The sequence below is a fragment of the Lepidochelys olivacea genome (genome assembly GCF_965140295.1).
Source record: "Lepidochelys olivacea isolate rLepOli2 genome assembly, chromosome: 10".
Taxonomy (NCBI): domain Eukaryota; kingdom Metazoa; phylum Chordata; order Testudines; family Cheloniidae; genus Lepidochelys; species Lepidochelys olivacea.
The window spans coordinates 648,233-661,375 of NC_140420.1; the positions used below are offsets into that span (position 1 = coordinate 648,233).

The following is a 13,143-nucleotide window of genomic DNA, read 5'->3' on the forward strand; positions in this document are numbered from 1 at the left end:
TTTCAAACCTGTGCTCCTTGTAAAACAAAAAAAAAAAATCAAAATCCTAAAAAAAACCTGCCACTTTTGTCTCCAGGCAAATGGGTAGAGCACACACCCCCTATTTACTTTTAGGAAGAAAAGAAAAAAAAAAACCTCTGGGTTGGAAGACTGTGAATTTCCCTGCAGGAGTTAAGTACCCTGCCTCCAGGCAAGAAAACCTGCAATTCACAAGATAATCCCCTTTTGTCTCTGCTTGGCCACAAAGCAGAGAGAAACCAAGCTGCTTTCAGTTTCAAAGCTGCCTTCTGGACTTCCTAAAAATTCCTTTTTAAAATCTGTATTTCTAGTTCAAAAAATCTCAACTGGATCTCAAAATGATTTCAGGTTAATCCCACCACTGTGCCACCATGTCAAGGTTCCTCCCCCACTCTGAACTCTAGGGTACAGATGTGGGGACCTGCATGAAAAACCTCCTAAGCTTATCTTTACCAGCTTAGGTCAAAACTTCCCCAAGGTACAAAATATTACCCCCGTTATCCTTGGAATGGCCGCTACCACCACCAAACTAATACTGGTTACTGGGGAAGAGCTGTTTGGACGCGTCCTTCCCCCCAAAATACTTCCCAAAACCTTGCACCCCACTTCCTGGACAAGGTTTGGTAAAAAGCCTCACCAATTTGCCTAGGTGACTACAGACCCAGACCCTTGGATCTTAAGAACAATGAACAATCCTCCCAACACTTGCACCCCCCCTTTCCTGGGAAATGTTGGATAAAAAGCCTCACCAATTTGCATAGGTGACCACAGACCCAAACCCTTGGATCTGAGAACAATGAAAAAGCATTCAGTGTTTTACAAGAAGACTTTTAATAAAAAATAGAAGTAAATAGAAATAAAGAAATCCCCCCTGTAAAATCAGGATGGTATATATCTTACAGGGTAATTAGATTCAAAAACATAGAGAACCCCTCTAGGCAAAACCTTAAGTTACAAAAAAGATACACAGACAGAAATAGTTATTCTATTCAGCACAATTCTTTTCTCAGCCATTTAAAGAAATCATAATCTAACACATACCTAGCTAGATTACTTACTAAAAGTTCTAAGACTCCATTCCTGTTCTGTCCCTGGCCAAGACGACTACAGACAGACACACAAACCCTTTGTTTCTCTCCCTCCTCCCAGCTTTTGAAAGTATCTTGTCTCCTCATTGGTCATTTTGGTCAGGTGCCAGCGAGGTTACCTTTAGCTTCTTAACCCTTTACAGGTGAGAGGAGCTTTCCCCTGGCCAGGAGGGATTTCAAAGGGGTTTACCCTTCCCTTTATATTTATGACAGAGCCGATGATTTGTGGTTGAACTAGAGAATATTATAAAAAGACATTTATCCAATTTTGATTGAAAGTTCTACATCACAGAATATTTACCAGATCCCTCGGGAAGCTGTTCCAATTGTTAATTACCCACACTTAAAAAAAATCTGTCTTAGTTCCACTTTTAATGATGATTGAGTAGATGTATGTTCCCTCTTAGTCAATGCTGAACCATCAGTATAGCATGGTAGTACTTGGGAAGCGTTTTTAGGTTCATTGTAAGCCCAAAGTCTTGGTCACTTGTGATCAGTAAGATGGCATGGCATTTTTATAAGTGTGTTAACTCTGTTATTCTGGCCCGATTCCAACCTGAGTAATTCTGTTTTGCCTCCCTAAATTCATCCTGCAGTTGGATACCTTCTTCTTTTTCTAAACTGTTGTGTGGTGTTGCTGTGCCCTTTGCAAGCAACGTTTTGGATGAAATCTGCACTGCAGATCTGTGTATAATGTGTTTGGGAGAACTGTATACATGTAGGATAACATTTATTACGAATAATGAAAAATAGGATACACATCCTAAGGATTAACAGCTAATGGTGAAGTCTGGTCAGAAGTCAAACACAGTGTAGATTGTAAGCTCTTTGAGGCAAGGACTATCTCTTAAGCACTGTACAAACACTCAATATCACCATGGGGGTGGAGTACGGGGTATGGGACCTGTTCTTGGTTGGTCCCTAGGCACCACCATAATGAACATGATACATTTAAAAAGTAAAACAAAATCAAAGCCAAATACCCAGTCCTCCTCAAAAATTTCAACCAACCAAACAAAAACACAGACTTGTTCTGGTCTCTTTGCATGTGTGAATGCTGAACCTGAAAAACGCAGGAAAGCTAATGAAAAAGATGTTCTCAAGTATAACACTGTGAATCAGTCAATATGGTAAATGCAGTTGCAACCTGTGAAATTTTAAATCTTCTTAGTGTGAAGTGCACCTAACAATAATACTATTCTATCAGACTTACAAGCAGCTTTCGTTTTTCTTGTAGGTGTTTTGGTTTTTTTTACATGTAATAATTACATGATCTGGCAAGATTTCCAAGTGTGATGGGGCGCTTTTCATAGAAGTTTTTTTTTTTTTTTAAAGTTGCATTTGAGGAATAATTAGATGAAGTGGAGAAGTTAAGCATTTCTCGGTGAAACTCACCTTTAGTTAGTCTGCTGTGAAATCAAAACTGAGCACCATGGATTTAAAATCCAAAGTAATCTTAGTCTCATTTTGATTTTTGTTTAATGCTAAACCCTAAAAAATTATGAATATTGAAGATTATGGTATAGATGTCACTTTTCTTAGTGTGGTTCTACTCTGAAAAGTGAATATTACATCGTTTCTGAGTAACTTGTGATTTAAATCCATTCTGAGTCAAAGTGGAAAGATGCAATGGGCTGTTTTTACATTGTCACTTTTCAGAGTAGAACTTCACTTTTCTCTCCTTTGTAACTAACAGCTGCACAGCTGGAGATTAAGTACTCAAAATAGTGTAATATACCATATTCTTAGATGTCAAGTAAGATGTGTAAATAAAGGGCCTGTCATATTTCTTAAAGTCCTTACTAACTTTGTTTATAATCTTTTGTCCTAAATAAGGGATCCCTAGGTTTGTATTTGCCCTTGTATGTATTCTGAAACTTACGAGGAAGCTATGGTTTCTCTGACCAATCCTATGTGGTAAAGACTCCCTTGTCTTTATCTCTGTCATTATTTTGCTATTACTTTCCTTGCCTAAAAGAGGAGATGAATATTCAGCCCAGTGTCTGAGTCAGAATGATCATTAACCAAAAGGCAAAGCAGCATTTGGTTTGCTTTATATTCACAGTCCCTAGGAGAGGCACAGATACCTCCAGTACAGATCCAGTCCCTTGTTCCAGAGGCGACCTCCAGCTTGTGTTCTGGCCAGGGTCTGTTAATCTGGTTTATTATTAAAATAAAATCAGATTGTTTACAATGTTCCATTTAGGTACTACTCTGCTGGTCTGTCAACTGCCTTTGAACTCAAATAATTCCTGCCAAAGCAAATGCTCCAATACGCTCCTATGCTTGTAGATAATGAGCTCTGCTTCTAATGCTGCCACATGTTATTGTCCATGTGCATATCTACTGAGTGATCAGGGCTGGGACTCATTTATTTACAAAGTGGATAAAGAACACTAGCTGGTTCTAGCATATGCTTAGTTTTCTACGCTATGAACAACTTCGCTTTATCCGTTAGCCAGGTCTTGGAACAGCATTTTCCTCCCTTTCTCCTCAGCTGAAAGCAAAATAAATAGCTACATCTCTGATATGGCGTTAGTTGAAACGGTGTTCTACACCTTAAAGAAAGAGACAATTTATCATTGTTTCAGAAAGATCATCCACAATAATTTTTGGTAAGCTGCAACTTTCTACCAAACTGATGTAGTTTAAAAAATATAGATATAAAAACCCAACTGGGCTGGAAACTGGTTATAGTTTGACATCTTGGAATAAAAGGGTATCTTGGCTTAGATACACATCTTGCACCAACCTGGATTGTGTGATGCCACAAGGCATCCTTTGATACCTCCAGAAGACTGCAGTTATCAGTATAAATAATGTATTTCCCAGAGCACCCATTATTTCTAGCTATTTTACAAAGAGAAAAGAGGGCATGATCCCTGCTCCAAGGATTTTGCAATCTACAGACAGACAAATGGTAGAGGAAAGTGTACAGCCTATAGAAGAGTTGTAAAAGTAGTGAGTAAATGGCCACATCTTGATAATATAAGACTAATCCTATCCAATTTTCCCCTCAGATCTGCCAGTGTAAGTCAGATAGTTTTCAATACAAAAATAATATATGATCAATTTCTGCCCATTCAGTTAGAATTGCTTTCTATCCATAATGCACATTGCAATACAAGTCATGTAGCACAGAGGAAGGTTATGAGTTTTGCTACAGCTACTTCCAGTATCTTTGGCACACATGCAGATGTAATAAACTGTATATTAAATGGATTTTTGGAACAGGGAGCTGGAATAGTAGCTTGCTCCATCCACTCCATGCATCAAGCGGGTATTGCAGTGCTGCCAGGAATGGTGCACCTCCCATCTGGGAGAATATGCTGGTTAAAAGAAAGTGGAAAAAAAAACTGTTGGGTTCGTGTCTTGTTTTTAATGTTAACACATTTCTCGTTTATTTGGGGTTAGTTATTTGTATTTTGTTTTTAGTAGAGGCACTTGAGGGAGGGTGGGCTGCTTTTCTTAATTTTACTGTTGTTTTATAGGCCATTTAAGTGGCTCTTTTATTAGTCTATTCTATGTAGGTGCTCCCACTGCTCTCATTAGTGTACCTTCCAAAAGTGTGTGGTTTGGATCAGTCTTTCATCTGTGTCCCCACAGGAGAGAATTTTTTCATCCCTTTCCCCTTGAGAAAATGTCCCTGTTTTAGCTTAGGGAGTAGTCTCTGTAAATGTTTTCCTCAAACTAGGAATAGTTTATAGGAGCAGAGGAGGAGGAAGGTTTGAAATACTTTCCTCATGGATTGTATTTTCTAAATGGACAACCTACCCTAAATTCTCAATTACTGAGGGGCAATCTTCACTCATTGCTATATTTGCTTTCCACAACCAACTCTCTGTATGACTTTTCATGAGTGTTGTACCTGAATACTTTGGATGCTAATATCTAAACTGTGTTCTTAAATTTATTCACCTAAATTTGGGTTATTGCTAATTATGCACTATATGTATCTTATGGACTATCCACAAATACAAAGTTTGTTTTTAAAATTTAAGCACTATACCCAGATGTACAGACACTCCTTTTTTCTTAACCTGTGTACTATATAATTTTTTAATATTAGCTTTAATGAAAAAATTTAAACAGTTTAAGTGTGGCACCCTTTATTTCTCCTACACCACCACCAATAGGTCTGCAAACTAATTTTACGGTTGTTAAAATTATCGAGCACAGCATTTGATTTCCCTCCATGGGAAGAGGATCTGCTAGTGCAAGCAGACTTTCATCTAAAATTCCAATGGTGTAGTTGTCCCCAAAAGAATATTCCTCTAGTGACCACTCCTTCAGATCTCTCCTTAAGACTCACTTCTGCCATGATACCACCTGACCATGGTCAGGCAAATCAATAATGTGCAAACATGCTTATTTTACTCTTACCTTGTTCTTGGTTTGTCAATGTCATCCACCTTTGGAGTTCTGCTATAAACCTAGATTGTGAGCTCACTGGGGCAGGGACTGCCTTTGTATTACAGATTTGTGCAGCACTTATCACAACGGGTCTAGAACCCTGGCTGAGGCCTCCAAGTGCTCCTGTAATCACAGATAATATCTCTTGTAACTGAGACAGTCTAAAGCCCTTTTAGTGACCACTCTTAATACGTCTGAGATATCTCACAAGAAATAACTTTATTGGCTAAAAAAGTTGTGAAATATTACTTAATGCTGCTTCTAAATATTTAGGGTGAAAACCTAGTCCCACTGAAGTCAATGGGAGTTCTGGCAGAATCTTTGCTTGGAGCTTGTGCTGTGCCTATGTGGGGACCAGGACGGGTTCACCTGCTTTCTTCCATGACCCAGTGATGTCTGTGATGTAATTTCTGCTGCTAAATTTCTTGCTTATAGGATGTGGCACCAAATGCTACAATGGCATGTCCCTGAAATCAGAATTTATTATCAATCCATGGTATGCAGGTAGCAAAGCTGTTTCTACATTGTGAAAAACAGAGCACGAAAAGAAACCAGGAAACCACAAAAACAGAATAGAGCACAGATATATTTGTTCATTATACACAAGATTTAATCCTATATGGTAACTTTTTATTCAATTTAAAAACTCCATTCAGCTGGAATGGATAATGTTGTGGATCCCAAAGAGCCAAGCAACAAACATAAGAGTCCGTGAGCACGGCTACTGAAGTCGCAAGGGCTGGACTCTTCTGAAATCTGGTGTTGTGTTTGTAATCAGCAGTGATATGAAAGGAGCACAGGACAAGTACATGCCAGCTAAATGTAAAAGACAGGTTCAAAACTCTGTCTGGGTGTCACAAGCTTTGCTGCCCAGGACTGGGTTTCCAGGAGTGTGAGATTGGCTGTCTGACTAGCTAACCACCTTTTTTTAAAAAAATTTCCAGTCTACTATGCTCATGATAAGCTGGATGACTTCATCAATGTCGTTAACATCCATCTGCAGCCTTTCTTTATGCAGATCCGGAAAGGAATGTCTGAAGATGATGGGAAAACATATTACGCATTGGTAAGTGTGTGATATGTTGCCACCTTGTGGATTTAATGTCTAACTACTAGTAATGCTAACCAATGTCACATTTCAAAGATGCAGCAGCGAGGAGAATCATCTCTATACTTAACATAAAATTAACCTTCATGCATAACATATCAATGAAAAGTGCACATTCCTCCTAATACTTTTAGACTGGTAAGCTCATTCATGCAGGGACTGTATTTTAGCCAGTGACAACAAATACATCTACTATTTCTCTCTGTGCTCCATATCCTTGAGTTTGAGGTACCAATAGAAGTGCTGAAACAAAGGGTTATAAAATAGCAATGTTATTCAGAGCAAATACACAGAATCTTGTGAGGATGTGTCTGCCAGCACGCTTCTCACACTAAGTGATGTTTTGTTTTGGCTGGGCTCCTCCAGTCTTATGCTGACAGCTGCTGTAGAATCTACACGTAGAACAGGGAAGCGTGAGGATGAACGGTTAACATGATAGACGCGAAGGAACAGAACATGGCGGCAAGGACTGTAGTCGTGTTTGATTTATTTATCATAAATATTAAGAGGTGGTGCTGCGATAAGTGTGGTGGTTTTTTTTTTTAAAAAAAGAACCTTTTTTCCCCGCTATATGTAACGTCGGCTGGAAAGCTCTTAAACCTCCCCAACATGGATTTTTTGCACCTGCTAATAAAAAATTCATCCAGTAGAAAAGATCTGCTAGGAAATGATTTACAAATAATTTCCGGATTGTAAATGTCAGCGAGAGAGAGAGCATTGTCTGGCGATTGCACTGGTCTGGGAATCGTGCTCTGTGCAACCTTGACCAACGCCTTTAGCTCCTGGTTCCTGTTTTCCCATGTATAAAATAGGGTTACTAATACATCATGGTAAAAGGTGCAAGAGCAATACGAAGTATTGTTGTTTTTCATAATCAAGTAGTGCTGCCTGTTAACCATAGTAAATTACTATTTGCTATTAGGTATTTTCATGATTTTTTTGAATGTTGTTCTATTGTATCCCTTTCATCTCAACTTACCTCAGAATCTAAACATTTATCTGAAGTACTGGCTTAGTATAAGTGAAAAATTCAGTCTCTTCTTAGTCTCCATTTGTGCACAGTGTGGAGTGTTTGCTCAGGAGAGGTCCAGGGCTGGAATACGGGGGTCCTGCAAGGGCAGGATTGAGGTGTTTTTGTTAATAAAAGGCTTTATCTCAAGAAAGAATGCTCCCCTTCATGCTGTTGCAACAAGCGACCTTTATGTTAATTTAAAATAATACATGCTTTGTTCTGGCTGGAAGTACAAAGGTAGTTTGAGTTCAATAATTGTTATTTTATAGGTGAATCTGGCAGAAACTGAAATAACTAAGATGGCATCTGACTATACAGAAAATGAGTTAGAATTGTTCAGAAAAACTGTAAGTACTGTAAGTCAGCTCATTACTCAGCAAATCAGACTGTTGGGGGAATGGTCTCCTCTTTAAAATAAACGGAATAGTCTGTGAAATCTGCTTGAAGAGTAAGATACCATATTGCTTTAGTTTATAATTGTTAGTTGTAACACAAATCAATTGAAAAAAATAGAAGTGTGGCATAAATCTATTCCCTCTTGGGGATAAATTAGTGTTAAATCGAAATCAATGAGAAAGCGCTTCTCAGAGCAAGACTTGGCAGACCTGCTTTTAGTTTATTAATCATCTTTCTGCAGCAGCACTGTCCCAGAATTCCCAGCAATGACTGGGTAATTCTGTCTGGGAATAGAAGGTTTCAGGACCCCTTTAATCTACAGTAGCTTTTGACAATAATAACCTAGTACTAGGATTTGAAGATTGCTACGAAGTGGATTGTATATTGTTGGTTTAGTCAATGACTCGTATGCATTGATAGCCATGGACAATGCCGCCTAACAAGACAGGCAGACCGCTCTTGAAGAGTTTTCAAAGGTCCAGACTCCCCCATTGGGTCCATATGCAATATCCTGCTTCATTTGAACCAATGGTGTCATCACTAGCATTTCCCGTGATAAGAATTCAGTATCTTGCTTTTTGTTGGTTTCTTGTTATAATATTGTTTGGTTCTGTTCATAAAGAGTATAGTGAATTTCTGTGACTGCTCAGAGACTGTATATGTTTTGGGCCTACCGGTGCGAGAAATACATCTGCCCTTTATGGACAGCAAGGGTGATGTGTTGCTTACCTGGAAGAAAATCCTCACTTGCCTCAATGTGAAGTTTGTCCAAAAAGTCTCATCTACACTTACAGCTTTCAGAAATATTCCCGTTGCTGGTCTGAGACTGGTGCAGCTTCACTGATGACATCAACAGTGTAGACCAGTGTATAGGTTACCACCACTCTCATCTCGAGCTGCACTGATCAGAGACGCACTGTGCTGAAAGTGCATGTGTCCTGCCTTCACTAGTGCTCCAAGATTTGTTGCCATCACAGATTTTGCACTGAAGCTCAACCAAAGATGATAGAATTTTTGAAAACTGGCAGCACCAATTCAGCCTAAGAATGTCAAGAACATTTACTTGTGCACATGAATCCAGTTGGAACAGATGCCTTGCTGATGGATAAAGATCTTTCATCAAGGAAGCATGGATCTCAGGCCAAGTCAAGACACAGATTCCTCCCTGGTGTGGAGGATGCATCATATATTCAGCATCATTGCAGTGTATTAAAGGGGCTTCAACATTGCTTCCTGCAAGCTCCCATCTTGCAGTTTCAGTTGTGGAATTATCTCCCCTGTGGCAGGTTAACACTGCCAACAGCCTCTTAATTGGTTTAATTTCCTGAAATATTTGCATTATATGTTGCATTTTATAGTATATTTAAACTAGGTGCTGAAAAAAACCTCCACATTGCCATTAACCCAGAACTCGGGCTAGCCAATTGTATGTTTTTTCTCATCAGATATTTTTCTTTCTGCAGATGGATGCGATCATCGTATCAGAAAATGGCTTTGCATCTTCCACAAATATTTTAAACCTGGCTGATCAACTTAAAATAAAGAAAATGAAGAAAAAGGAAGCAGAGCAAGTGCTGCAAAATTTGGTGCAGGATAAGTGGCTCTCTGAAGTAATTGCTTTATCTTGTAGAGAGAGTGGGCATTTTAGTAGCTTTGACTGTTCTTTCATATTGCTTTGACAGCCAAAAGTGCAGCTCTGCTCTAAAGAGTGACTGTAAAAATGGTATTGGGTGAGCCAATTTCTATTGTCTCAATGATGCCGTATAAAATATGCTAAGTTTACAAGTCTTTGCATCTGGCCGTGCTGTAAGCTTACCCTAGGAGTTGACTCAGACAGAGCTCTTTTCTTCTCAGGTATCATCACTTAGTAGCAAAGGTTCTGCAAGCCAAATGGTATGCTCATGCCAGGCAGTAAGGTTGCACGAGTGTAACTGAGAACCCTGCTGACACACTCCTGCAGTTTCCACGCATGGGACACTCTGAACGCTTGCCGCTCCCCTTTAAATACTGAGTTAGGGAGGCGGTGGTGGCACTGCTGGGCTTAGCCCCCCCAGAGAAGAGCTGGAGGGACGCGCCCCCCCCGCCCCCCGCAGGTTGGCAAGCAGAGGTGACCATGTCCATCTGCGGTGCAGCTGCTGTGCTCACCCTCTGCTCTTGAAGGTGTTTCATCCTGAATCTCTACACCGTTCTCTGCGACGGGTTCCCTTGAGCTGGGGGAGACTTTCAGAAATGTAAAGGACAGGTAGGTGCCCAATTCCTACTGAAAGTCAGGAGGAAACTCCCCTTTGTGCCTTTGAAAATCTCTCCATTACATGTGTTAAGAAAGGGTGCCAGATTTTCTTCCATGATATTTCTCAATAATCTAGGTATTTTAGAGCTGTCCAGCTCTAAAGAGAAGCCCAGTTGCAAAGGTTGTTACATGTTGTTACATGGAACCCTACATTTTGTTTAGAATAATCTCTCTAACCTCTGTGGTCTTTGATGGAGGATGGGTGAATGCTTGCAGGGACCTGTGGCTTCCATGGTATGCATATTTATTAAAGACAAGGGAGTTTTTTTCCTGCTGTTTTACGCTAATTAGGTGCAGTGCTTTGAGTGGAATTTGAATATTGTCTTTGTATTAGTGATGGGTCTCTGCTGGATGCTGAAAAGAAATGAACGTCAAGCTTTGCTTTTGCTAAAAGTTCGAGCGAGCTCAGAAAAAGGTCAAGAGTGAATTGTAAGAAACAATATTATAATCTCACAGTTGGTGTTGTTCCCTTAGCGAGATGGGGAGTACACCTTGCACACTCGCTGCATAATGGAGATGGAGCAATACATCCTCAGCAACTACCAAGACTTGGTGAGGAAATGTAACATCTGTCACAGCCTCGCCATTCAGGTAACATATTGGGCTGGGCTTCCTCAGTAAGTGTCTGCTGTTGAGAAACATTCCTGCATGATGGTAGCTAAAGCATGTGATATTTTTCTTTCTGAGCATTTGTTCCATGTTCAAACTGCTGTTGTAACCTGGCAGTGGAGTCCACAGTACACAAAATACCTATTCTGTTGCTGCCACTATAACTATATGAACTTGGAGAAAGTGAACTTAGTCAGTGAGAAACCTGCATTCATCATGTTGGCTCCTGTCCCAGTCAGCTGAACTGGGGGTGAATCTTTTCCATTTTTACATGTGCATGATGGTTGTTAGCTATTATAAACCACTGGACTCAACACATGGTGATTTCCCTGTCTGGTACGTGCATGCATCTTCACTCTTGCTTGCGTCAAGAACTCTAGAATAAGCCCACAAACTGCACTGAGGAGCTGGGCAGTGGCATCCCCACAAGCTCCCAATCTTGTTCCCCTGATAAGTGGCTGGGACCTGAGCTCCTTTTCTCAGCTGCCAATCCCCCATTACTCATTCCCTGCCTCCTGCAGCTACTTCTTCTCTCCAAGTCTTTCCCAACAGGCATGCTGTTCTGACACTCCTTTTCCCACCCACCTGTCCCAACACCCTTTGGCTCCCAAGCCTTCTTGCTACGAGTCTTTCCATGACCCGAACAAATGCCCGTTTCCCAGCTCCCAAGTAGTATTTCCCTGTAACCCATGCCAGCCTCTGTTTACAAGGATCCTCCAGCTGGAAATGAAGTAAAATTCTCTGGAGTTAGTGCTCTTAGTTTGGGTGAGTAAGGCAGACTATGGCTCTTTCCAAAGATGACATGCTTTGTAGCACTGAGAGGGAGACTAGAAATGCTTTCTATTGACAGTAACATTTCTCATTTCAGAGTCAAGTATGTGAAACCTGTGGAATTGGAATGCACTTGCCTTGTGCTGGAAAATATTTCAAAGCTCAGATGGAACCACACTGTCCCCACTGTAATGAGTTTTGGCCACATGAGATTCCAGGTAGCAAGCAACCCATTTTACAACTCTTGTCTAATAATACCTGGGCATGGACGGAGATATTTAATGGTGATACTTAAGTTACTGTAGTCATGATAAGATGACAGTGGATTGAACTTTCTTACTTACTGGAAACGTCAAGTATTTCAGCTGGTGGATCTTGCTTTGGTAATTTTGTGCACCTATAACCATCAGGGTTGTGCCTTTACTCCTGGAGTCCTAGACCCTCTACTACCAGCAGTATGTTGAGTGAAAAAAAATCTGGAAATATTCAGTTTGTTGAAGCAGAAGCTTCTCGGAATACCTCAATGTAACTAATGAAATGGAACATTTCTAACGGAAGTCACAAGCAAATAGGAGTTTACACATTTTTAGCCATTTAGAGAGAATTTGGAGCTCATGAAAGTGTATTGTCAGGGAAACAACACAAACCGGTATTTTGTTCACTAACATTGCATTTTTTCTTCACAGAGATAAATCGGCCAGATTCCCAGTTGCCTTCAAGTGCCCCGAGGGAGAGGAGAGGAACCTCATCCTCAGGAACAAGGCGGCGTTAGAAAGACCAGCTTCAGTTAAAGCAGCCATTTTCTTTCACTGTTCTACAGATGAGCCCAATTGCAGTTTACTTCAGCGTTAGTGTAAAATGTGTCATTCTGAAAGTAGGAATGCCCAGGGAACAAAGTCAGTTTTCTTTTTATGGTTTGTTTATACTCTGCTAAAACCTTGCTAGAAGTTTGAAAATAAAACTGTTCTGACCTTGGCCTCCTTGCTCAGTTCCTGCACTGTTAAGGTCAGCATGGCTGTAGTGGAGGCTGTCATGGTATGTGTACATAGCTACCATTATTGCCAAAGGGGGGTGGGGCATTATGCCTATGTAGGAATGGGAGATTTGACTGCTGCTGCCTCAGTTGTGTAAGCTGATCCACATAGACCTTTACACCGTGCCCAGTCCTGTTAAATTAAAGGGGGCCCAGGTGCAGGAGTCCGTCTGAACGTGCAGCTGGGACAAGAAAGCTCAGTGCAGGGGAGTTTGTGCAAATCCTCCAAAAACAGAACTTTTTAAAAGACACAAGACCTATTTAGACTTCCATTTTAAAACTGTTATAAAATCTGTAAAATCAATGAGGTTTGTCAACCATTCTGTCATCCTGGTTGAATTCAGTGAAGGTGCCACTAACAGGGTTCAGTATTAACACCTCATCCCCACCTAGTTCCAGCCCTCC

The 13,143-nt window shown here is 40.4% G+C and overlaps 1 protein-coding gene across 4 annotated transcripts in view; it reads left to right on the forward strand.

Moving 5' to 3' along the window:
* The window catches only part of NSMCE1 (NSE1 homolog, SMC5-SMC6 complex component), a 45,869-nt gene extending 33,189 nt beyond the window's left edge, over positions 1-12,680 (forward strand). The window contains exons 3-8 of one of the 4 annotated variants that reach the window (XM_084641385.1): positions 6,464-6,585; positions 7,909-7,986; positions 9,499-9,645; positions 10,800-10,916; positions 11,803-11,923; positions 12,392-12,680. In XM_084641385.1, coding sequence (XP_084497511.1) covers positions 6,464-6,585; positions 7,909-7,986; positions 9,499-9,645; positions 10,800-10,916; positions 11,803-11,923; positions 12,392-12,477 — 671 coding nt within the window. In that variant the 3' untranslated portion in view covers positions 12,478-12,680. The remainder of the gene's footprint in view (positions 1-6,463; positions 6,586-7,908; positions 7,987-9,498; positions 9,646-10,799; positions 10,917-11,802; positions 11,924-12,391) is intronic. The other 3 variants (XM_084641386.1, XM_084641388.1, XM_084641387.1) reach the window with 3 other exon arrangements.
* Positions 12,681-13,143: the final 463 nt, after the last annotated feature.